The following is a 25,969-nucleotide window of genomic DNA, read 5'->3' as shown; positions in this document are numbered from 1 at the left end:
AGCATTAAAAAGTTATGCCACACTGTAAATTTATGCCTACTAAATCAAAAGGAAAATTTGTCCAGATGGTATGAAAAAATAGAAAACTAAATTTACTTTGTGGAAAAAAGGAAAAAATCATGGAAAGTACAGCAGCTCCAGTTTGAAATTTAGATCATGAAGGCAGATACAGTCATCAAAAATTTTTACCCTCTACTACTGAAGGGGCAACCACCAAAATATGTAACAGCTGTATACAGAACATAGTTCATATCATTTGTAGGAAAATTTTAATTAAAAATCCTGAGTGATTAATTACTTAGGCTAAAAGCAGTAAGCTATCAAGTTGGAATAGAAATATTAAAAAGAACAGGTTGAAGGACAGAAAATAATATAAGAAAAGAAAAATCTATATCCAGCCAAGGGAGGACACTTAGAGGAGCCCTACTGTACATGACAGCATTTGGGCAAGAGCAGAATTTCTGAAGATAAAAAAGAGTTATACTGACACATCCAAGGATTAAAAAGAGCAGAAATGTGGGCAGGTAAAGAAAAAAGATTCTTCATCAATGTAGCAGAAAAGACAGCTGTAGGGAAGGGCTGGAAGCATGTAAAAGAACAGAATATGTACACTGCCTCACTTTGACTTACATTTGAAATAGAAAAATCAGACAAAATAATATAAAAAGAGATTAAAGAGAAACACAGCCAGGACTTCAAAAAGGCACTTCCTGAATTAAAAATACATCCAGTAGCTTTCATCTAAGATATAGAATTTGAAAAAGAGGAGAAAAAAGCCTGCATCCATTTTGCATCAAGCAGGATGACGGTTTACAGAAGGAGAAGTACAAGTCTCTATAAATCAACGCTGCAAAGCACTTTAATGCACTTTTCCCTTTTATTTATATCTCATGTAATGTTGGCAGGATAAGAACAGAGGTTAGGGAGTGGAAAACATGTATTTAATCACTGTGTTTCTGCTTGTCTAGGAGAACACTGGGATGACTGTAATGAGGACTCAGCCCACGTTCACCATGAAAGAATATAAGGAAGGTTTTGCCTTTTTACACGAAACAGCATGTTTGCCCAAAGCAACAGATCCCTTAAAACAGCAAAAAGCTGCTTTGTTGCCAACAGTGCAAAAGATGGATTTCAGGGATTTTTCACTCCTGCTACATTGCTGTTGGCCGTCACTGTATCTGATCTCAGCAAAAGCACCTATCCTAACACGATGTTTTCCTCAAGTATGTTTGATAACACATCTCTTGGTACAGATGGAGAGGTCAGTCACGAGGGCAGCTCATCAGAAAAGACGGAAGAGCGCAGGGTCAGGGAGGAGGTGGGATGATGGATCAGCCATGGCTGTGGGAAGGATTCCCCCACAAGCCTTCGAGTAGCTCTGATGTCTCACAAAAGGACAAGTGCTGCTCCAAAGGCTGAAATGCTGCTTAGAGCAGGCAGAGGAATTATCTCCTGAATAAATTCCAATCAAATGTGCTTCAAAAGGAAGGACTGTTCCTCACTAGATTTATTAGAGGGTATGGAAGGCAGTAAGCTAAAAGGCTCATATATTAACAGAGAGACATGGGAAATACAATTGATGCAGGAAGATAAAATCCTTGTAAAGATATATTCCAGAGCAGCATCAACAGCAAGTCAGCTTGGGTTTTTATAAGGGTTTTTATCTGGGACATTATTTGGGCCTAATCAGCAAATGTTCTTCCAGTGTTTTGTTTATGTCCATTATTTTTTAAAAAAGGCTATAGCTGTGCTGTTCAACTTGGATGTAAAGATGAATAATTTTCAAGGTATTTTATCTAATCTATGGAGAATCTATGGAGAAAAAGTGATTAACTGCCTGAAAGGAAGGTACTAGTTGCCTCAACACAACAACAGTAACAAGAAATATACAGCTGTCAATCTAAAATAGCAGAAACTACTTGCTTTTGTTATTAGTTATTTAAGTATGGCACATAAAACTTCTGTCCATGACTTAATGTGATCCACTACCATAGCATTTCCTACTACCATACACATATGTGTACAATGAGGAGAAAATTCCCCAAACAACCTCTTCCCCACTCAGGTTTTCCAACAGGATTTATCTGATTACTTTCCAAAACAATGCTGATGCATCCCTGGAATGCTTGGTGTGGGCCCAGTGATTTATTTAGAATGCCATTCAGTCTATCACTGCTTATATTGTGGGATTTTTTTTTTTATTATGATTCTAAGGATAACATGTCAGTAACCCTCTTTGTAAGGCTAAATTAAATATAGTGCTCCTGTGATTCATTTGACAGAAAATATGTCCTCGTGCATATTAAATACAACTTACAAAACAATCTGTCCTCTAAGTCTAATTAATTGATCTAATCAAATCAATCTTACTGATTTTTTACTTACAATATGTAGTTTATAAAAGATTCTATGATGATCTCTCTCTGAGGCACACAGAGTGAAAACAGTCTCTCAAATATTCTCATCCATCAAGCTGTATTTTGGATTTCATTAGACTTGTCACAGATGTTAAGGTCACAGAAGAAAGAAATCAAGATGTGAAAGAAGAAATTTTTGGTAATTTACATAAGGCAAACTACTGAAACAATTGCTGTTTAAAAAAGATGTTGTCATTGTTATTTCTAATTACAGCATTTGCAAACAGATAACCATTTGTCTAACCTTCCATGAAGTATATATTTGAAGATAAATTCTCAATATACAAGAAATCTACTTAATTTGTGGAAGATTTAAAAGAAACCAGTACTGTTTTTTCTGAACTATTACATTCTGTGCAATTATTGGCAGAGGAAGCGTAACAGTCAGAGGATGAACTGTTGTGAGATGCTGGACAGTCTAAAACAACTGGTCTGAGATACAAAGGATCATCAATATGAAATTGCACTAGGGAATAAATTAAATAATTGTATCCTGAGGGGTGTACAGGATTGGATATTGATTTGGCTTCATCTATAGATGAAGCCAAAAATTCATCCACCTACAAAGAGGGAGATGTAGGCCCACTATGTGTTCAAATATACATTTATTGTTTTACTTCATTTATGTTCATGTCTTCTTTACAAATCACAGAACATATATGAAAAGAAATTCCATATTTCATACAACCTCAGCATTCACCCCACTCCCACTTGTGCTGCTCTGTCACTTGGCTCTTTTATTTTTTTTTTCCTGGTACTTTCAGAGTTTTTTTATTCCTTGTCCAAGGCTGCCTTTGCTCCATTAAACTGTGTGCAGCCAACTTTATTGATAGCTCTGCCACCTCACATCAGCATTTCAGAGGCACTGAAATGACTTCAATTCAGCTCCTGCAATGGTATTTAAATAGTAGTGCCTCATTTGCCTCTACTGGGGAAAAAAAAAGGTGAGACTTTAAAGTAAGAAGGAAAAAGCACCCAGAGCTTGAGTTACCCATCCTGTAAACTGTGCTTTATATCCTCTTACACACCTTTTTTTTTTTTTTTTTTTTTTTTTACTTTTCCCTTTTTTTTTTCCTTTCTCTTTCCTTGCAGGAAAACAAGATGTAGCTATTCCTTTTACACATTTATGTACTTGAAAGAATCTTCATTCTGACAAGCTTATGCTGGGGACTATTAGTCATTCTGTTTAGCCCAAAATCTCAGTATGTAAGATTAAAAAAATAATAAAAGACCTTATTGCTGTACACAGAATTAACATGGTTTTCCTCATTTTGGAAATGAAAGCATAGTCATCGTTAGCCATGTCAATATTTCTCTAGAATCTAGTTTTGTAAAAAATAAAATACCTGCATTAGGTATTTTTGCTGTGATTTACAATGTGGGCATTCATGCCTATGAATAATTAAAATGTCAAAGAACTGGGTACCAAGACATACACTCTAGTTTTCATGCTTAATGTTAAAAACCCATAAAGGCACATGAAAGGGGAGCCAGCAAATTGCTGAAAAAAATTTTCCTTTCAACTTTCTCATTAGCTTTTCTGATTAACTATTTGTGACTGGGTAAGTGAGCTCTTACTGAGGTGATCTGATGCCTAACTGCAGCCTCCCAGTCAACATCAGACAGTGGAAATATTTCCAATTTTTTTAGGACTCAGAATAGATGCTCCATGTTATCAGACAAATAAATAACCAGTGTGAGTAGTTATTGGCTGGGTATTGGACTGAACACAAACCCCAGGGAGAGTTTCCTACCACATTCTATCCTTCAGGGACAGGCAGCATTGCAAGAGACAAAACCCAATTTTCTGTCCTTGCAACTTCAGTATTATCTACTATTATGTACTAAAAGTCTTAAGCCAGTAAAATCATTGGCTTAATACAGTAATGGAAGCAAGTGATCTGTATTTCCCCCCCTAATATTTGCTGCTCCTTGCCCTGTGATTGATTACAAGTACAATGTCTGTTTATTTACAGAGATTATAGCTCTCTGCATACACTTGTCTCGAACCTATTCTATTTTTCTTGCTGACTTAAATAGGAGCAGGATTAGATCTCTGATGGAAGCTTTACTGCATAGGAAGCATTGATTTGAGAGATTAGCAATAGACTGTGGTGACAAAAGATATTCCTCATCCCAGCTGAGCAGAGCAGGCTCCAACACAGTCTGTTGAGAGCCTGGTGTGTTTCCATCAGCCTCTGTCATGTTTTCCCCAAAGCAGAGTTGATTACAGAGCTTCATTTTATCAGTAACTGGAATGGCATTAAGTAAGTGATTTGTTCGTGCCATGGAGAATTCCAAGGACAGGTAAGAAAGACATCTTCTTTATTTGGAAAAGAAAACAGAACAATTAAAGGCACATTCTCCTGATTTAGTGTAACACTGGCACGAAGAAAACTCAAATCCAGCTCTGGGGTTCCACTGTCAGGCACACACCTGGAGTGTTGTCCCAGCCAGATTTAGGCATTAGATAGAAGGCTGCTGCCAGGAATTCCACTTTTCCTTTTGGAAGCAACTTCTGAAGAAACGCTGTGGCTGGAAATGGGAACTTTTCCCACACTAATGAGCAGACCCATTCTACTCTAAGCTGACTATATACTGCAGCTTTTTTTTTTTTAATAAACCATCAATTTTAGAAAAAGACACTAAACACTCTGTACTTTGCATGTATATCTTTTCATCTGTGCAGTTCTGAACACAAATCTCCTTCATAATAACTAAAACCTGTACTGAGTCCATTCTAGAGAGCACTCTCAGAAAGACACAAAAAGAGCAACTTTTTTCCCATCTCTTCCTTACTGCGTTAGAAGTCTACAGAACAGCTTAACCTTACCATATTTTACTTCACAGTTACTCTACTCAGCCTATAAGTGAGATACATAAAAACCACTTATTATCACTGAGAGGTCTAAGGAGGATGCCCTGCACTGGCATATCACAGTATCAGTAAAATGTAACAGAAGGAGAACACAAATTCAAATGAAATTTTGGGCTAATTTATTATTTAAAGTGCTGTCCACAGAAAAACAGCTTAAACTCCTTGATTCTTTTAAATCCATGTCTTTGAGTTTTTCTAGAAAAAAATAATCTTTTTTAAGCCTTTATATAGCAAACAATTAAGCATTTATGAAAATTTGTTTGCAGGAATCTTTAAAGTGTAGCTATTTCTATAAAACCTCCATATATTTAAATGAACTTAGGCTAAAGATCTGATTATCTACAACTAGCCCTAGTTAATCCCCATAGAGATCTAGATTTTTATTATAAATGTGCATTTTATGCATTTAATTGCGCATTGTTGAAACTTGCATTTTTTATTTACTCCCATCAAAGTATGCAAATCTGGAAGATTCTATTAAATTCTGAATAAAAATACTGTTGAAAACAATTTTCATAATGCATTCCTAATTATCCAGTGCTTAACTAATCCCTCTAGATAAATATTTTAGTAGCTATTGTATTTTAAGGATTTGCCATAATTGGGATTTTAAAGATTTAAAATTTGCATCCTGTTTATTGTTTAGATGAGTGCAAGTTTAGATGTTGAAACAAACTATTTTATTCCATAGAAAACCAAAAATTTGTGGAGTGGTTGCTATAGTTTTTACTAGATGAATTGATACAGTGGAAAAAGCAGAGAAATTTTCTAGTCTGTCCCAAGCAGACCAGAAGAAAAGCTTTTGTGCATGGAAGTAGTTTCATGAATTAAAGTAATTCTATTTACAAATTTTGTCTAATTTATGCCTACATAGGACCATCACCTTAATGACAGTGAAAAAGATGTTAATTTATTTTACCTGCAACTGAGTACGGGACATTCAGATTTTGGTACTTACTGCACATTAATGCTACTGGTTTTATCAATATTAAAACCACTCATTATGTAAAAAAACAAATCCAGTATTAACCCTCCGTTCAATGGGTTGGGAAGTACAAAATCAAAGGCAGCAGGAAAGCTCTGCTTAAACACACTTTAAATTTTCACAGATCTTTAGTAACCTGCAGGCTCGTGGGAAGCTTTGTCCCTTACTGAACTCCATTTCCCACAATTCACCACAGAGCCCAACCTGAGAAGATTTGGGTCATCATTCATAAAAACCAGAAATGCTTTAAGCATGCTCTTCTTTGTGGAATAGCAGGCTTTTAATAAAACCTTTCTCCCCCCATTTCCATGTTTATCCCATTCATCATTCTTTAACACTATCTGGAAATAAAAAATGGAAATAAAATGAAAATATAGCAACTTACATTATGTTTCTAATCTATCTATTCCATCCAAAAAGCATTAAACCAGCTTAAAAAAATTGTTACATACCCATGCTGGAGCACTATTTCTCATAAATTTTAATATATATATTTCAATAAGTTGAAACCTTTTTTCCTACATGGGCCAAATTACTTCCACAATTTCTTTCTGTCAGAAATGCAAAACATTTGTTTTGAAAAGACTCCCTGGTAAACAATCACCTTTTACTCATGTTCATCTATTAAATATGTTTGGACTTGCAAGTATCAGATGAAGAGGGGAAATCTTAACAGAAAGGAATTCAAATTAATTCAGCACCTTTCCCTGCCAATGAGTTTCTTTTTCTTTGTGAGCGGAGTTGTGACTGCTGTTTGCTGTGGCTGAAGGAAATCTGGAAGCAGCTTAAAGCTGTTGTGATCTGCACATTTCCCTCTTGACCCATAATTCCTGAAAGTGTCCATCCCAGTGCTCCAGTTCTGAGTTCCATGGGATATGCCCTTTGCTGTGGTCACTCTTGTCAGCTCTCTGCAGATTTTCCTTCAGCTTCCTCGGCCTCAGATGAAACCAAGTAACTGCTGAGAGCTGCATCAAACAGTGTGCAGAGCTCTGTACGTGAATGGAGGTTTCAGGTGAAGTATGGGGAAAAAATAACTTTTGTGATCCTGTGAAATGGAGAACTTTTCACACGCCACTGAGCTAAGGGATAAAGCTACAGAGAAAAGGCTCTACTACCACAGATCAGATGTTTTGATAAAATTTTCTAACTTCTTGCAGTGGCACCAGACTTCCTGTAGAGTTTTCCCTGAAAAAAAGGTCCCCATGTAAATTCTCACTACAGTAAATCTTGGTTTTGAAATGTAGGATCAGAGATTGCAGATCTTGTGGAAAGGCACATCACCAAATACAATGCAATGGTGTGAGAATGAAAGAGAAAGAAAAAGCTTTAACCAAGATTTAAGAGCTTAATTCCAAATGTGGGTCCACTACTGGCTGACCTGAGGTAGCTTGGAGTGAGATAAGCCACTTCTTTTTTTGTTGCACTTCCCAACTAAGATTTGATCTTTTTCATGGGAAAAATTGGCCATTATATCATCGGCACTATCCTCAGTAAGCCTGAAAGGTTAAAACCTGTTTGCTTCACAGAAATATCAGGTAAACTGAACCTGTTTTTGCAGCCACGGAGGAGAAATCCATGGAAGGCAGGAGGGGAATGCATCTCCCAGGACAACTACAGCTGCACCAAGGTTCTCCTCTTCCTGCTCTGGAGAACTGCCTGAGAAACTCAGTAAATTAATAAAGGCAATAATCCCACAGAAAATCTCCCTAACTGATGCTCTGATACAGAATCAAAGCCCACAGGATAAATCTCACAGCCTCAAACCTGAGATTATGTTGCAGGGAAAAAAAACCCCAGTCTTATGAGGTTATAGAGCATAGAGAGAAATTCACTGGATGTGGGATTCATTCTTGTCAGGAATTCCCTTCTGTGACGCTATTTACAATCAAAATGGCAAAAGCATCTTCACTTGATCAAGACAGAGCCACTACAGCTTCACCCCTCAGATTCAGTCAGGAAAGAAACCTTAGTGTCAGGTTTTATTTTTTTTCCAGTGCTTGAACTTTGCATCTTGTGCCTTCCTTTTTATGACAGATAATGCATACAAGCTTTATATCAAGTCATTTTGAGAAGAAAAGAAGCCCAAAGAGGTCAATGATGTTGGCTAGAAAATGTTTTACAAAGGAGGGAAAAATAAGCAACTTGCCATTTGTTAAAATGAGCTGTTTGTTTCCAAATGCTGTTGGGTCACTGGGTCAAAATATGTTTCAATCACTGTGTGTATTCATTCAGGTATCTGTGCACCTTTAAGCACTGCATGTCACTACATCACATAAACTCAATAACTCTTACAGTGGTAACACAAAGGCTGATAAAAAATGCTCTGCTTTCACCTAGGTTGTTTTGGGGTTTTTTTTGGTTTTTTTTTGGTTTTAAGTTTGGAGGTAAAAGAATAGAGAAGAAATGACAAGAAATGTCCTTAAACAAATTGAAATGAGTTGATGTAGCCAGAAATATTTTTCTTTTTGATGTATTAATTATAGAATCATCCAAACTGGAAGACTCTGCAAAGTCACCTCTAGCTCAAACCAAGATCAACAGTGAATTCAAACTACAATGCATCAGGTTTTGTCAAGTCAGGTCTCAACACCCTCCAAAGATGAAGAATTTTCACATTAACTGAAATTGAGCATTCTGGTATCTTATTTTTATGTTAATAATGGCAATATAAATTTCATCTTTTACATGTAACTTATTCCTTTAATTGAAAAAGCCCAGCATTTCCAAGTGTTCCACTTGGTATTTTGGTTAAATGGAGTTCCAGTATCCATGTCCCTAAAAGAGTAATTTTAATTAGATATATAATTTTTATTCCTTGACCATAAACTTTGAGACGTTAATATTTATCTGGGTGAACATTTCTTGATATCGGCTTTCTTTCTCCAAAAAGGTAAACTGATCAAAATTCAGTTTCCTGAACACAGGTAACACAGGCAGTTAATTACTTCTTTGATGAAGTCACTTTTCAAAAGACAAAGAGAGTTTCTTTGGATGGGGATATAATCAAGAAACAGAAAATGATGTCTTTCTTCTAGAGTACCCAGCTCATCAGCATCCATCCAAAAAGAGCTTTCTGCTTTTTTCTTACTATTTCTAGTGCACCTGGGAAGATTTTAGTGTGCTTGCTGTCATCTTTTTTAATCTCTGTTTTGTACAGTTGGGATTTTTAAAATTTTTTCAGATTAAGGGTCTCAAGTGATATTTCATTTGTTGGCTCCCTTTTTTTCCAGACCAGCAGAATAATTTGGAAAAGGCTCCTTATCCTCCAGTTCCTTACTGGTGTTTCCAGTGGAGTGTGACTGGTTTGATAAATGCTCCCAGCAATTTCATGACTTTCTTAGGAGAGCAGCAGTGGTGAGGAGCAAATTGCATGAGTAAACATGAGTCATAATAGAGAGCACAGAGTTTCATAGATTAAAAATAATCCTTCTATTCTGGTTTCTTGAGAAGATTCAGCAACTAACTGATGTGAAATGGGCTGATCTTTTAATCTTTTGGAATTGTCATGCAGGCAATAATATGGAAAACTTTTTAAATATGGAGAACAGAAGGATGTGAACTGAAAGTATGGCTAAATAGCTTTTGACTTGTGGCATAATCATGGGTATAAAGAGAAAAGATATCTATCACATGATTTTTTTCTGCTTGCCCCTACAAAATGACCACAAAATCCATTATGCTTAAGCAATTTCTAAACAGGCAACAGTAATACAAAACATGATATTTCTATCAGTTAGCTCAAGTAAAATCACAAACATTTAAATCAGACTAAAATATTTAAAATTTCTCAAAAACTTAAATGCCAATATAATAAATTGAATGCTGTCATAATCTTGGAAAGATCCCAGACCTACAAAGAGTCTGTAGTTGAAATTATGTTGGTTTATCACCAACTTTTCATACTTTTTTTTTTTACATCTGACCAGAGTTTTCATTGTTCACATACGCAAAATCTCCACCTGAACAATATCTTTTACATAAAAGCAGATTATTTCTTTCCTCACTTTTTGATCTACCTTTTCTACAGAGTTTACCTAAACTCTACTCTATACAGTTTACCTAAACACAATCCCACCTCTCCACAGAAATAGGAAATGTTTATAAATTAGGTATTAAGAAGGTTTTTCACCCAAGAGATGCAAGATTGCTGTCAAAATCGCCATCATTCTCTTCTCTTTCCTTTCTGTGCTGTCAATTAACAGATTAAATGTATTATCATTCTCAATACCATCCATTGATTCAACTTTTTATGTCTCAACAGTCTGAAATAAAGAATGTTTCATGACAGTAAAAGGCACTTTGCCAAGATGCTGCCCTGTAAGGTACCTGCAGGCCTCTCAGCCTCTCACTTGCAGAATTAGTAGCCTTTTTAAATTTCGTCATTCATTGTCCCTTGTAGAAATGCTCTGCATTCTTCTCTACTCCAAACACAAGGAAATTAGTCTTCAATCAATGGGAGAATATATTCCATATATCTGATATCATACCTGGTTAAAGAGTTGTTAGATTTCAGCTAACTAGGAGAAAAAAATAACACTACTCCAAAGTACTAAAGAAAATTTGCTGTGTGAATGCTGGAATTAAGAAGTGATGGACACGTGCCACATTGCTACTCTGGTTTTCTATGTAGGCAGATAAGGAAATTCATTTTCCAGCTGAAAATTCAAAATATTTTAGGTAAGATATATGTAAATATTTACAGCTTAATTAAAATACTATATTAAATGCAGAGAGTATTTGTTTAATTAGTTGGGGACTTGTAAATAGCAGTAATGGTATCTAATATAAATACCTGTAGATAATTCTCTATGATTATTCATTCTTGAGCTGTGCTACCTTTTAGAAATTATTATTTCCAAATTTTTCTAAGTCTGTCTTTTTTGTACCCACTGTCTCACAAGTTCTCTGGCTGCATTTTCCAGTTCCTTTGGCTCCCTTCTCCTCCCTTCCAGGCTGTCTGCAGCCTTGCAGCATTTTCATCTCCTCTAGCTGCATTGCTCAGGTTCCCCTCAGTGCTCAATCTGTTCTGCATTCACTTTGCCATGTTCTGGGCTGCATTTGGAATAATGTCCAGAAACAGGAACTGACAGCTGGTCAGTTGGAAAATGGGACAGCCAAGAAATTGTGGTGACATCAGTTTAGTGGACTTTAACAAACAAAGGACAAACCATATCAAGCATTACTTGATTACAAAATGCTGCATTTATTGCATTCAGATTGAGTTTTCTGAGTCAATAGTAAAATTTTGCCCTTTTAGAAAATGTTGATACCTGGTAATTAAATATGTAGCCTCTATCTCTAAACTTTCACTCTAAAATACCCTCAACTACAGCCAGCCTTTGAAGTGAAATGAAACCATTTATCAAACACTGAGTGAAGATTTCCTCAAGTCTTCCAAATCATCAAAATTAGGCTAACTGGGAGGGGTTTTTATTGCCCATGTATGCTTATCTATATCTATCTATCTCTATATCTATATCTATATCTATATCATCTATATCTATATCTATCTATACCTATACCTATGTCTATTATAATGCTTTATCACTTGGGGTTTTTTATTCTATCCATGTTCTTAACATTGAAATCTTAAATATGTACAATACCTAAAGTATCTTTAAATCATTGCATAGCCTTAAAAAAAACAAAACAAAACCAAACCAACCCTAATTCAAAACAATACCAAGCTGGCCAGGCTCCCCTGAAACATAACTTTTGGCCTTCCTCTATGCAAGTACATGTTGAAAACAAATGTGCTCTTTTCCAAATAGCAACAATTTGCAAAGAGAGATGTTTGTCTTTTTAGCACAGTGACACTGTATGATAGCATCTACTTTTAAAATCTGAAGTGCTTTTTTATTACAGCTATGCATTTGTGTTAAGAGGATGTCAGCAAATGGATGCTAAAATGTTCCCTAGGAAATTTCTGGGGAAAAAAAAGAGATGTGTTTAGATTGTTATTTAGCAAGACCTTTTGCATGAAAGCTGTGCTGGAAATTATGGTAACCACTTCAAGGAACAGGACAGAGTAAGACAGAACATCCCTTTTTAGGCCATGCTGACCAGGTAATACTGCATGTGCCTCATGCAGGAATCATTGGGAACAACAACTGGATTTGGGCAGATGGTCAAGAACTGAGAATAAAGAACCAGAGATGTTGACAATTAGGCTGGCACTACTCTATTTAAATGATGAATTTTAAAGGTGTCATCATTTGAAAAGAAAAAGAAAGCTAAGAAAAAACAGTCATACTGTAAAAGATTCTTGTCAACAGATAATAAAATCATTTCTTTAAAGTTATGAATGAAAAGGTCATCTTGTCTTGGTATATATTGCTGTTACTTTTTGGTGTTATGTATGATTTTATTACCAAATAGTTCAGCACTCTTTTCATGTTCTATGCCAATATCCTTCCTAAAATTTAAACAGCTCTGATGTAGTAGTGCAAAGTAAAAAAGATCAAAAATAACAATTAAATATTCAAATTTTGTACTGAAATGAAATTTCATAAAATCAAAACACAGGGAAAAGAAAAGCCAAAAAATCTACCCAAAGTAACTGAAAACTGTAAAAAATACACTCCAAATTGCACAGAAACAATTTTCACTAATCTCCAGAAATATTTGTGGTTTCTTTGATATCCTTGACCTTATTCTTCAGTCACAATTTAGAAGCTAATCCATTTCCTCTTCACTAAAATCACAGAAAAGAGTGAACAAAGTATTTTGCTTCTTAACATGTGGTTTAACACTTATTGCACTTTTCTTTGAAAATATTCAAGTTCTACATAGCAACTACAACAGTTGTATTTAAAACTACAACTCCAAAAAAGGAATCAGCAAAATCATTTCAAATGACTTCACTGAAGAAGTTCTGTCATTTTTCTGACTAACCTTAACTCTGTGGACATAAAACACGTGATGAGAATTTTAAAAAACAACGCTATATACAACAGTACTACCCAAAAAGGCATAAATATGATAACAGTGAAAAACCTGCCTCAACACTCTATAAAGATTCAAGCTTTACTCTTACACAAAATTTATCTCATTGCTTGTGATTAATTTGATATTCCTTTACTATATTGTATATTCATAACTTTAAAATACATGCAGGAAGTGACAGTACTCCAAGGGAATCTAGAGATATAAAATTTAATAATCACAGATTATAAATTATCTCTTGCTCAGGCAACCAGGTTGTAGATTCAGGATGATTCCCATGAGAAGGGAAAATTCACATCAAAGCCACTGCAGTAACTCTTACCCTGTTATTCTGGCTCTTCTGCAGCAGTCAAAGCAAAAATCCTTCAATCTAATAAACAGTCTTCAATATATACAACAAAAAAAATTTATGAAGAACAAAACATTTTCCCTCAGGAAATTTCCTGCACTGACCCAAGTGGGAAAGAAGTTTGATTGTTTTCATCTACATCAAGCACTGATTGTATACTGTGGATAAATCAGCAAGACTTGAAATAAAGCCAGATTTCTCATGGCACTGCTACCTGAAATACATTACAGAGAATTAGATTTTTTACTGAGGTGGTTTGTTGTGTGCTTGTCTTAACATACATCTATTCCATGAATGACTAAAGATATACATCATTCTGCATGTGAGTACTTCTGGAGGAACTTCTCCATTGCATTTTTCTTTTTTTTTGCTTCAAGAAATGTGTAAAATTTCATAGAAGCTCAGCTTTCTTTTCCAATTGCTTTTGATGCGTTTTATTTTTAGAAGCAAAGGGAAAAAACACCACAGCAAAAGAGCCTCGGAAATTTAAAGCTGAGGTAGGGCACTGAAGGGACAAATTCAAACACTGGTTTTACTGAGCAGCATAAAGAGTGAAGTAAATTCCAGAATGTGCTGTAAGCTCAGAATAGGTGATTGCACAGCTCAAGTGAGCCAGACCTAAGCACACACAATGCTAGAGGAGAGTGGATCCATATGCACATCTCATGTTCATATACAGTCATGACTGTATATACAAAACTCAAGTGGCTGCACATCGTGGAACCAACCAGCTTTGGAGCTGACAGCTCAGAACTGCAGCTGCTGAAAGAGTCCTGCTATATTCCATTGTGGAGAACTGAAATACTGGAAAAACAGCACATGTTTTTGGAAGGATTCTCTTCAGAATCCTGCTCCTAAGGCTGCGTCTGTGCCAGCACAGTGCCAGGGCTGGGCAGTGCCTCACATCTGCTTTTTTCCCTAATTGTTCACATCTATGATTATTCTGACACAGGATGGATACACGAGGCTGGTTCCTTGTAAAATTTAAACATTAAAATATTTGTTAAGTGAATTTGTTTTTTAATTTTAAGCTTCACCTCAAAAGAAATTGCTCTACTTTTAAATATCGACACATTTAAGTGTTTTTGTAACGTAAAGTTTCAAGCACTTCCACTACACAAGTAAATAACAATAAAAACAAAACCAAACCAAAACAACACCACCACCACAAAAAAAAAAAACCCAACATAAAAAAGCCAAAGGAAGAACCCCATTAGTTTCTGGATTTATAGACTAAAACCTCATTCCCCAGTCAGAGATTCAGGTAAGAACAAGTATTTAAAACAGCTTTGTGGAGACATCATTTCCAAAGCCAGGGCACAGATCCTGGTTTTTTAAATAGCTCAGACACAACTTCATTAGCTGGGCATGAAGTGCCTGTTTTGAATTTACATGTAGGCATCTTATTTGCTTTTAAGTGGTTTGAAAATATTAATTTGTGCTGGCTGCACAATGCAGTTTGGTACAAAGACCTCAGAGAGCTTTTTCTCCTGGGACTGGTGTATTCACAGGAGCAAGGCTGTGCAGAAACACAAGCAGAGTTTCTGACAGCACCCAGGTCTAGGGTTTTTTCTCCTTAACAAGTTCTGCCCTTACACAGTGCCTGTTGGTGTGGATTTGGTGCTGCACTGAGTTGGCTACACCATTTGTGGCTCAGGTGGTGGCTTTGTTGGATTTTGTGAAAAATCTCCACAGTTTTGCACCAAATGGCAGCATAAAGAGTCCCCCAAGACCTTTGCTTACAGGTGAAGCTCATGGTCCTATTCATTGCCATAAATCAAATACTGCTTCACACTGAATAGCACTGTTAGCAGTTATGGCAATTCCTACACTTGATTTTATCCAGAGGAATTCTAACATTTGAGCTTCCATGAGGAAAAGAACAAAACACATGGGATTTCATCAGTCTCTTCAGCTTTCCTTACCAGATGCAAAGCTCAGTATGGGCAGTGGGCCTTCCATGAGGAGGGCAGAAAGCCTGAAGCCAAATGACTTTGGGCAGCAAGAGCAGAGGGAAAGGAACTAAAACAAGAACAGCAAAAGCAAGACAAATCTTGATGCAACCACATGGGCAGTGAAAGCAATTGCCCTTAGTTATTTTGTCATGGAATGAAAAGCTAAAGCTAATCCCCTTAGCTTTCCCACGTGGAAGTGGAATCCAAAACTAATCCTTTTACAGTAGCTATACCACATGAAATGGGGTGTTTAAACAAATCCCCTTAATCATCATGGCAAGAATCAGGGAGCTAAAGTCAATCCCCTTAGTAGACTACATGAAAAAGGGAACCAAAGCAATCTCCTTAGTTATGCTACTGTTAATAATGAACTCTATCAAGCCTTGAAATATTTTGATATAAAATCATTAGTAGCATTCTTCTGACATGCCAAGAACCAACAGGACGATGCAGTAATACCTAGGATACAACATTTCTATCCAGTTTTTATGGAATAAAAATTCTACTGCTCACCACTTCATGACCTGTTGGTCATAGGCATAATGCAAGAGTATCCATGTATCCATCAGCTGAGAGGGAAAACAAAATGTTGCAGTTCTTCCTTAAGAAAATTAAGAAATTGGGAGTATTCCTTATAGCATGGAAAGCTGATGAAAAGTACAGCAGACATGGAGAGGAATCACTGAAGAGGGCCATACTGAGCATATTATCACATTAATCAGCTGTTGTGTCTGCTAACTTAAACTCTAATTTTATTTTTTTTTTTACTTCCTCTACAATATGCCCAACTTTTAACACTAGTAGGAAATCTAAAAGAAACATTTATTGGACTTCTTAAAAGACAAAAGGTCAGGTAGAACACACCTGTGCTCTTCAAATACTGCTCTACATTTCAACAATACTTGTGATCTTTCACTTTATTTCTGCAAGTCATGTATTATGTTTTAAACTCCTAGGATAGGATTCTTTTGATTAAATACAATAGCAGAGGATTATCCTCTTAAATCTAAAATACAGTTACAAATGATTATTCATAAATATATAGATTTTATACTGGGCTCCTTTCTATTTGTTCTCCATGGAATTATGATTGTTAAGTAATTATTTTTCCTTATTAGCAGCCAATAGACATATATACAAACTATTTATTTTCCATTTTTTGAAGTAGATTGGGAAGATTATGTGAAGAGTATCCAATTCTGCTAGGATTGCTTACATAAATACATAATCCATGTGTAAAGGCTCTGTACTCGCCTGGATGCCTTTGCAGGATATTAAATCATGTGAAAATTACTGTCTGAGGTCTATCTCCTTAAATCTGAAGTTTACAATTCTCTGTATTTTGGACTAGCAATTGCTGCACTCTTTATTTAGTTAACTGTTCTTCAGATGAGGGTTTTCAAGCTCAAATGCTGTACCAGAGGTTTGGACATCTGCTGGCAGAGAGGGCAAAGCAGAGGAGAATTTATTCAACTTTCAGTCCAGCTGGAGTATCTTTTTCTCACTTGGTGAGAATTCCAATGGAGCAGAAGAAGTATTTGGATACTGTATTTTCATCCTGGCAATGGTTAAAACTCCTGGTACCCACAAACATCCTATAATCCTATCATTTAAAGCACCATCAGAACATAAATGATTTGCTGCAATTTGCAAAAGGGACTCTGTGTGCCTAAGTATGTAAAAGAGGCTTAGAGAATGCTTCCAGCTTGATAATCGGGTTACTTCTCTGTAATTTTAAAAATTCATTCCGTGTATTTAAACATCTGTAAAAGGTTCAAAAGTAAAGGCATGGTTTGGGGTTTTTTTTTTAGCTTTCTCTTCTGTTAAGTCTAAGTTAAGACTTCCAATATAAGGTCAGGCTACTGCAAATCCATAAGAATATATTAATTCTTTTGTTTTTCATTATACATAGGAGATCCACTTTTAGAATATAAATTATTCCTGGCAATAGAAATGGTAAAAAGAAAGCAGAAGTTTGGTTAGAGTTTTGCAAAATTAATGAACACAGCATCTGAGTAAAAAGCAGCACCAGGTCATGAGACAGTGAAGCATCTTCTGTTGCTGCCAATTTTACCTTTCCTCTTTAAAAAAAAAAAAAAATTTATGGCTTTGGAACAATTCAGAGAGATTTCTTTTCAGAATACCTAGATATTTATCACCTACTTTAGCATTTATGAGACCATTTCCTTAGCACACAGGAATTTCAAAGGGTATTTCCCAAGAGTTCAGTGCAGCAGTTCTGAAATCTCTGAAAATACAATGGTTGAGATAAAGAGGTGTTCAGTATGCACCTCGTATTTCCATAAATATTGCTTTTCTTCCACTTTATTTTGTCCTGACTTTTCCTTGATTTTTTTTACTGAGGGCAGCACTCAGTTTGTCCTTCTTTCTTGCCCCATGGGCCTGCACAGTGAAGGCTGAATTGTAACAGAAAATATTATATTTAATTTGGTATATACATATGAGGGAATTTTTTGAATTTCAAAATATTTGCCTAACAGAAGCCATAAAATTCTGGAATCCAACACTGCTGAAAAGACACCAAACAGAAAATTAAATCAACCATTCTTCTTCCTTCGACCCACTGTGTTTTCCTTCTCAAACACAATTCTTTGTATACCAAAAAAAAAAAAAAACAAGAATTATTTATTTTTCACTAAATTATACTTTCTTTTGTTTTCCTTACTGCCCACATTGGTAAGCCAAAATATTGTAAATTTGTGAGTGTGAGAGATAAATGTGCAGCCTACACATATTCACAAATTTAAAAGCTGGGTTTTGTGCACTGAGTGCATCAATGTGCAACCCATGCATGGTACTCTTATTTATTTAAATTTCCAACCAATCTATTTAAAAAAAAAATAACACAGAATTAAAATTCATCCTGTGAGGCTGCACAACTAAAAACTTATGTTTACTGTGCTCCACCAGTTAGAATGGTTCTCACACCTAAAATGAGAAACACAACAGAAAATAGAAATACTGCTATTGCCACTCTTTGCCTTCCTTTGCTATATAATATACAATAGACATTGAAAAATAATCAATATATACAATAAATTTTGCCTTTACTAGGGGTATATATGTACATAGGACTATTTAAATTAAAAAGAATGGAAAATTAATGCAAAAATGTATGCAGCATTACTATCATCAAGCTGAGATTTATCACACAAGAACTCTAAAATTACAATAAATTGCACTTGGTTGAGCAGTTCAGAGACTGCTTCTAATGCTGCACTATTACAGATTATATATGAGCTGGAAGTATATGGCTGTTCTGTACTGGAGCATACAAATTTGTTTATAATCCTCCTCCATTATATCTGCTTCCCTCTAAGTGGTTTGTAGGTTTGTATTTAACTTTTGTTTGCTTGGTAGGCTTTTTTCTGGGAGGTTGGGATTTTTGGGAGGTTTTTTGTTTTGTTTTGTTTTTAATTTATGACATGTCATTATTTAGGCTAGGAATGGTTTACATCTGGCAAGTGGCAAGCACCAGTGGCCCAAAATGTGTTTGAAATGTCCAAATAAGAACACAACCATGTATTTAGTCAAGCCTCTGTGGAATCTGCAAATAGATCTTCCACACAAAAATAATCAGGATACTGCTTAAGTGTATGTACACAAAAACTGAGGGTGACAAATATTATCACATTACAGTGCCTAGCAAATTTTCTGAATTCACCTATTTCTGATGGACCATGCTACCATAACCCTGCATCCATTCAGCAGACTCTCAAATTCCTAGCACAGCCACAGCTAATTCTGTGGCCCCAGGGTTTTCCAAGAAAATTAAGATTTTTGCCATTTTACCAGAAAATACAGGCAAACGCAAAAATTTAGACATGCACCAATCTATGTGGACACTGACAGTTTCTAGGATATTCAGTTTCCAAGGAAAAAAGCCTATGTGGTCTAAGAGATGCTCCTAAAAGAAACAAGGAAACTGACTCTCACAAGCAAGTCATCTCATATGAGTATCTGCAACTCCTTTAAGAAAGCCATTTAACTAGATCTTGGATATATCTAATTGCTTAATCTCTGCAGATGGAAATTAATCCCAAAAAACTCACCCCTTGATCTAACCTTTTTCCTCAAAAAACGACTTGAGTGTCAAAAAGGATTTTAAATATGGCATTGCAGAGGATGGTATCTGATTATGCCCAAATTACAGCTCAAATACGTGACTACCAATATTTTTTCTTAATGTCATCTCTGTAAATTGCCCATATTGTGTGAAAATCTGATTAGCTTCCTTCCCTTCATCCCTGTTAAATGTTCTGACAGCTAAATCCCTACCTTCTATTAAAGTTCCTATTAAAACCACAGCCTGTCTAACACCTCTGAAATTCTGCTGATGAACTTTCACAGATGTAACTTTTCCACAGCTGAACTGCTGTAGAGGTAAAAGAACTTAGATTTTGGATGCTTTTTTTTTTCCCCTCAGAAGTTCTTAGACAGAAGAACTTGCTACTTCTGCAACATCTCCCCACACAGATGTAACTTTACCACAGTTGAACTGCTGTAGGGGTAAAGGAACTTAGACTTTTGGATATTAGGATTTTTTTTTAATGGAAAAGGTTATCAAGCATTGGAACAGGCTGTCCAGGGACGCAGTTGAGTCCTCAGCCCTGGGGATGTGTGAAGAAAAGTCAATGTGGCCCTCATGGACACGGCCTAGTGAGGGACTCGGCAGTGCTATTTGCAGTCAGACTCAGTGATTCAAATCATTTCCTACCCAAATGATTCTACAATTTGTTTGGAAGAAAAGTGAAATACTTTCAGACAGAAGTCTTTTAATGGTGTTGCTGTTTTATCCTGGTAACTTTCACACAACTTGAAGTTTAATTATGTTTACTGTTTCTCTCTGGGACAGAGTTAATTTCTTTCCAGCTGCCCTTTGGTGTGATGTTTATACTGGTGACCAAAACAGTGCTGAGAAACACCATTGTTTTATTTAGGAAATTGGTATTAAGTATATAAACTTCCTTATGTCTATAAATACAGTTCAAAGACAGTCTACTTAAGGAAATGAATAGTTAAAAATGTTAAGTATTGTAGAAGAATGTTCCAAGAGATATTCCCCCCATCACTTTCTGAGATATTTAAAAGATGAAGGTGAAAATGGATGCAGCTGCATTGAAAGAAATGTTTACAGGCTGGCACAGGAAAACATCAGCGCCATCTGTGACAAACAACCAAGCCATTCAAAACTCTTGTTACCATAAACTACAAAAATGTCTCCTAATTAGCTAAGAATCAGCTAAAAAAAATTGTTGATGAATGCATTTACTGTAAAACAATTATTTTAACAGAGAGGGTAATATAAACAGTCTGGTAGGGAGAAAAACATCAGTACTTTGACAAGATTAGTCTCAAAAAATTCATAACACAGGAAGATCAGTAATACCGTATAATGGCAATTGTTATTAAAAAATAATTAAAATCCTCTATAGAAAGAAGATATTCAAACCAGAATTATTTCCCTGGATAGATTAATTACCAAATGACAAGAAAACTATTCAAATAATTGTGGAAACTCAAGTAGTTTCACTGACAGAGTTGTCAAATAATTTAGAGGACTTCTAGTAGGTTCTTTACTGCTGAGGCCATACATTGTGTCTACTATGACAAATCAAGATAGCTTTTATAAGTCTTTTGGAAATGTAAATGTCTCACAGCTTTGTGCTGTGAGTCACCTTGCCCTCCTTTTAAACTGATCTTTGGAGGGGCTACACACAAGTTGGGCTTGCTCAGCCAGGAGAAGAGAAGGCTGTGGGGGCTTTACAGCACTTTCCAGTGCCTAAAGGGGCCACAGGAGAGCTGGAGAGGGACTTTCACAAGGGCATGGAGTGATATGAGGAGAGCTGATGGCTCTAAACTGAAAGAGAGGAGGTTTGGATTGGATATTGGGAAGAAATGCTTTCCTGGGAGGGTGCTGAGGCCCTGGCACAGGGTGCCCAGAAAAGCTGTGGCTGCCCCATCCCTGGAAGTGTTCAAGGGCAGACTGGATGGTCTGAGGTTTGAGCAGCGTGGTCCTGTGGCATCCTGCCCATGGTAGAAACTGGACAATCTCTGAGCTTCATTCCAACCCAAACCCTTTTACAATTCTATGACAGAAATTTATCAGGAGTGGACATGCCTTTATGGCAACAGTGCCCAAACCACAGCTTCTGAGCAAACTTTGCTCACAAAATTGTGTTGCAGTGATTAATGCAATGGGAAATAAATAATATATTTACATTGAAGACGGAAGATATCTCAGCAATTGCAGTTGAATAAGGTACCTTATTTTATTACTATTACTGCTAATATGTAAAGGAAGGTTGTGGAACACTGCATTTCAGTTGGACTTTCAGATATTTTTTGTTTCTTTCCCAGTTCCTAACTGAGTCCCCAAGGTCAGCAAACTGACTTTGGTTAGACTGCTGGTTTTTACTTCACATGCACTTGAGACTGCCCACTAGCTCCCATCCACATCCTCTTCTGAAACACATGAACTTGTGTCTTCCCATTTTTTGTACCAATCAAAAAAACCCCAAACCTCTGTTCTATATTTTCAAGGTTATGGAGTGACAGTTTGGTGAGTAAAGATCTCCTTTCATAGCGCGTGCTTTTCCATAAATCAATCGGTCATTTTGAACTACAGCCCAAAGAACAGAGGAAGTATCAGATGTGTCCATTATTAAGGCAGAAATTTTAGACAGCCCATCACTAAGAGGCTAAACTGGAACTCAGTCAACAAAAGTTGATGCTATTGACCTCAGAGATATTAATGTTTTATGCTGCATTTTTGTAGCTCTAAGCACTAAATTTATTACCTGTTCAAAATACAAGGAAAAAAATCTGACACATAAATAAAACACATTTTTAAGAAAAAAAACATTGCATCTCACGCTTCAGGAAGGATGCACAAATAACTGGGAAGAAAATTTTAAAACAAAATCACATATTATATTCCCAAGACATGAATAACACAGGTATCATTGCAGCTCCATGATGACTGAAACTGCTGAAAGTTTACACATGTTATGTAATGAACCTACTATAAATAAAAAGTCTGGGAGGCAAAGGTTAAGGTTCTGCAAGTTCCAAAAGAACCTCCTGATCTTTTTATCCCACTTCACCCTGGCCTGTTAGTTTAAAATCTCTGAGGCATACTCAATATTACCCAAATCCCAAGCATTATTATTTCAGTTGCTCTTCAATTTAATGAAAACATTCCTCGTGACTGAGTGTGCCAGTAAATTAATGACTTCTGCTAATGTCACAGGCTCAGGAAAACACAGCATCCCACCCTCCTAACATCAAAAATGTTCAGCAGAGCAATAATCATATGTCAATGACATTTTTCTTACACACATAAACACTACACAAACACTTAAGATTAAAGTAACACATTAGTTTTCAATAGTATCGGAACAAAAATTTCTTTCAAAAACCACCAACAATACAAAATTTGTTACTCTCCTTCAGGAAACAAGAAAATCCTAATGTGCCCATGATGTGACCAAACAGATTCTTATCTCTGCAGCGATGATCTCAATCACACCAATGCTTGTGCCATATTCTGGATTATATTAGGATACAAGAATAACTCAGATTAGGTAGCACTGTGGACATAAATCACCATCCCTGGAAATGTCCAAAAAGTGTGTGACTGTGGCATTTGGGGACGAGGTGAACACGGTGGTCTTGGGTTAACAGTGGGACTCAGTGATCTGAAAGGTCTTTTCCCATATAAATGATTCCATGACTTTATGCTACAAACCACTTTTCTGCCCCATATTTACTCTAGCTCCTTTTGTTTTCTCAAATAGCTTTGTACATTTTTGGGAAATATTTTAATAATTGAATCCCAGGTTCTTACTGAAATGTAAACTCCTGTATGTATTCTAGTAAGTGCTGCCAGTTCTTAATATACAGCAGAGATCCTAAGACAGTCAAACCCCTCACGTGGCTGAAAAACTATTGTTTAGGGTATGCATGAGGAGCCAAAAAATACATGTTATAATAGCTGTGTTTTAAATTAACTTTGCACATGCTTTTGTGTTTGTATACTGTGGCTATTTTGGCATACCTAGAGCTTTTAAGAATTTACACAATAACTGCAATTATATCTTTTGTGCTTTCCTAATGTACTGTGCACTTCAATGGAGCTCATCCCAGTGCTCAAGCAAAACATTCCTCACTGGATTTTCTCATCATGGTAGATGACAGTCCTTACTTTTTGCTAGAGCAAAAATTCCTTGATTCATTTCTCATTGTGGTATATGACAGTATGTACTTTGTCTGGGATTTTTAAAGGAAACAAAAGTTTCAGAATTAGAACTCAGATTGCATGAGACTGCATACAAAATGTAAAACACAGAAGTATCTGTGAGAGATGGAAATTATGCCTAGGAATACAAAGAAAAAGAGTAATCCATAAAATTGAAAACAGGCTGAGATTAAGAAATGTCATATGGCTTGAAATCCCTGAAGGCAAAGACACAGAAGGCATTTTACAAAAATGGATTATTAAGGTGCTGAGGGTAGACAGTTTCTACTTCCTTCTGGAACAGAACATGGCAAATAAAATGACTGAAAATGGAACAAGATGTTTCTCTCAGAAAAACAGTATTTTCTGAGCTCATTTCAGAGAAGCAAGTAATTATATGCCTCATACACAAGAATCAGGAGATAACGCAAGCTAGTTTAAAATAAGTGATACACAGTATGTACACTGACATCAGAACTACAAGCTGATGCAGAACACATTAAATGCTCCAGAACAGTGCATCTTACTTTACAAGTGAAGCTCTAAATGACCCTAAAACTCTGTGACATGCATTAGCTGAGTGGAAAGAAAAAAAAAAATACCAGGTTCTGAAAGTGCAGCCACTGGCCAAGCACTGATGGTTGAACTTTAGAGAGTAAAAATGCTGCTCTACCCCATGCTCACTGTCCACAAGGATGAGAGACACTATTAATGTTTTCATTTTTCTGATTTAGGCCATCTGATGCCATATTATCAAACACTAAAGTCCATACTAGTTCTTACTTAAACCATAAAATTTTTGTTCCAATTTGCAAAACAGAAACTTATTTTTCCTTTTATTTCACAAAAAAAAAAAAAAGAGTTGTATTTTTTTTTACATTCCTGCAGCATAGTAATTTTTTAATATGAAATTTTATTATGCATAACAGTTAGCATTGGATTTAAAGTTAGATAGATACTTAGTATTCAGAAAAGCAAAAGAGGAACATAATAATGTGTACTCATGTCATTCTTGCATCTCTAATTCTTACTCACAACACAGGCAGCTCCAGTCCCAAGAACAACTAAAATTTTTCAGACAAGTCTATATTGGAAGAATATCCACTTACAGAGAGTCAGAATGCCAAAATCCAGACCAAAACCAACAAAATGGTGAGAGACTTACCCCATTTAAGGGAAATGTTTTCCATCCTAGTTCTCCCAGGGCAGTTGTAGTATCAAGTAACACAACTGAAAATGGAAAAAGAAATGGTGTTTGTGGTATTCCTTGGATTAGACATAGCAAAATATTAAAACAGGAAGGACTGAACTTGCCATGTTAGCCAGGTTCACTTGGGCTTTCATTTCATACCTAAAAAAGTCTCAAAACTCATAAAAAGCCCTAAATCTTTCGCAGAAATCATTGCCAAATCACAGTACATGACTGATATTTAACCACTAAAAGATGCCTGATCAAACATGCACATTCCTGCCATCCTTTGCCTGGAAAACTGGAAAATCTGCAGCATTAAAGCTAATAAAATGCATAGTTTCAAAAGTAAGATTTTTTAAATGAAACCCATAAACTTCCCAGAAATAAAGTTATTCAATTTACAAATTGAGAACACGGAAAGACAAACAACTTCAGTTTCTCTCTTGGATGGAGTACTACAGTATCAGTATCTGCTGCGTGTATTTTGCATCACTTCTGTCATATTCATGTTGGGTTTTTTGATATAAGATAGAATGCGTGTTATTGTATATTACAAAATGTTTCTGCATTATTTTGATGTTAAATTACACTAACTTCCTTTTTTACTTCCATTCCCTGATGCTAAACAAAATATACACAGCACATGAGACATTTTACCCACAGGTACTACTGCCCTCTAATGGAATTGTTTCATCCGACCCTCTAACTTCAGAAATCTGTATTAGGATTTAAACACAAAATTAAGTATTATACAGGGCAGTTTATTTTAATTATTGAGTGATGTGTTTTGATTGCTGAGTTCCTCCTTACAGCCCACTAATTTCAGCTCTTATTTGAATGGTTAAATGATGAAGAAAAATAATTAAGCAATTAATTTGAAATGTGACCTTACTATCCACACATTTGTGGGGTTTATACTGCTGTGTGCTACCTTCTACCTCTTGTCTGTCGAAATAATCAATGTACAGCTCTCTCTAATGTGTTTATA

General features: G+C 35.9%; 1 protein-coding gene across 5 annotated transcripts in view; it reads right to left on the bottom strand.

Annotated features, from left to right (window-relative positions):
- Positions 1-25,969, bottom strand: part of EPHA6 (EPH receptor A6) — a 603,925-nt gene that overhangs the window by 313,647 nt on the left and 264,309 nt on the right. For all 5 annotated transcript variants that reach the window (XR_010442290.1, XM_064728221.1, XM_064728244.1 and 2 more), the window contains one exon: positions 24,955-25,019. Coding sequence is in view for 4 of the 5 variants with exons in the window: in XM_064728221.1 (XP_064584291.1) it covers positions 24,955-25,019 (65 nt within the window). In the remaining variant the exon portion in view is untranslated. The remainder of the gene's footprint in view (positions 1-24,954; positions 25,020-25,969) is intronic.

The sequence above is a fragment of the Zonotrichia leucophrys genome, chromosome 1, assembly GCF_028769735.1.
Source record: "Zonotrichia leucophrys gambelii isolate GWCS_2022_RI chromosome 1, RI_Zleu_2.0, whole genome shotgun sequence".
Lineage (NCBI taxonomy): Eukaryota > Metazoa > Chordata > Aves > Passeriformes > Passerellidae > Zonotrichia > Zonotrichia leucophrys.
The sequence above is the reverse complement of the archived record's forward strand: the minus strand, read 5'-3'. Positions and strand labels throughout refer to the sequence as shown.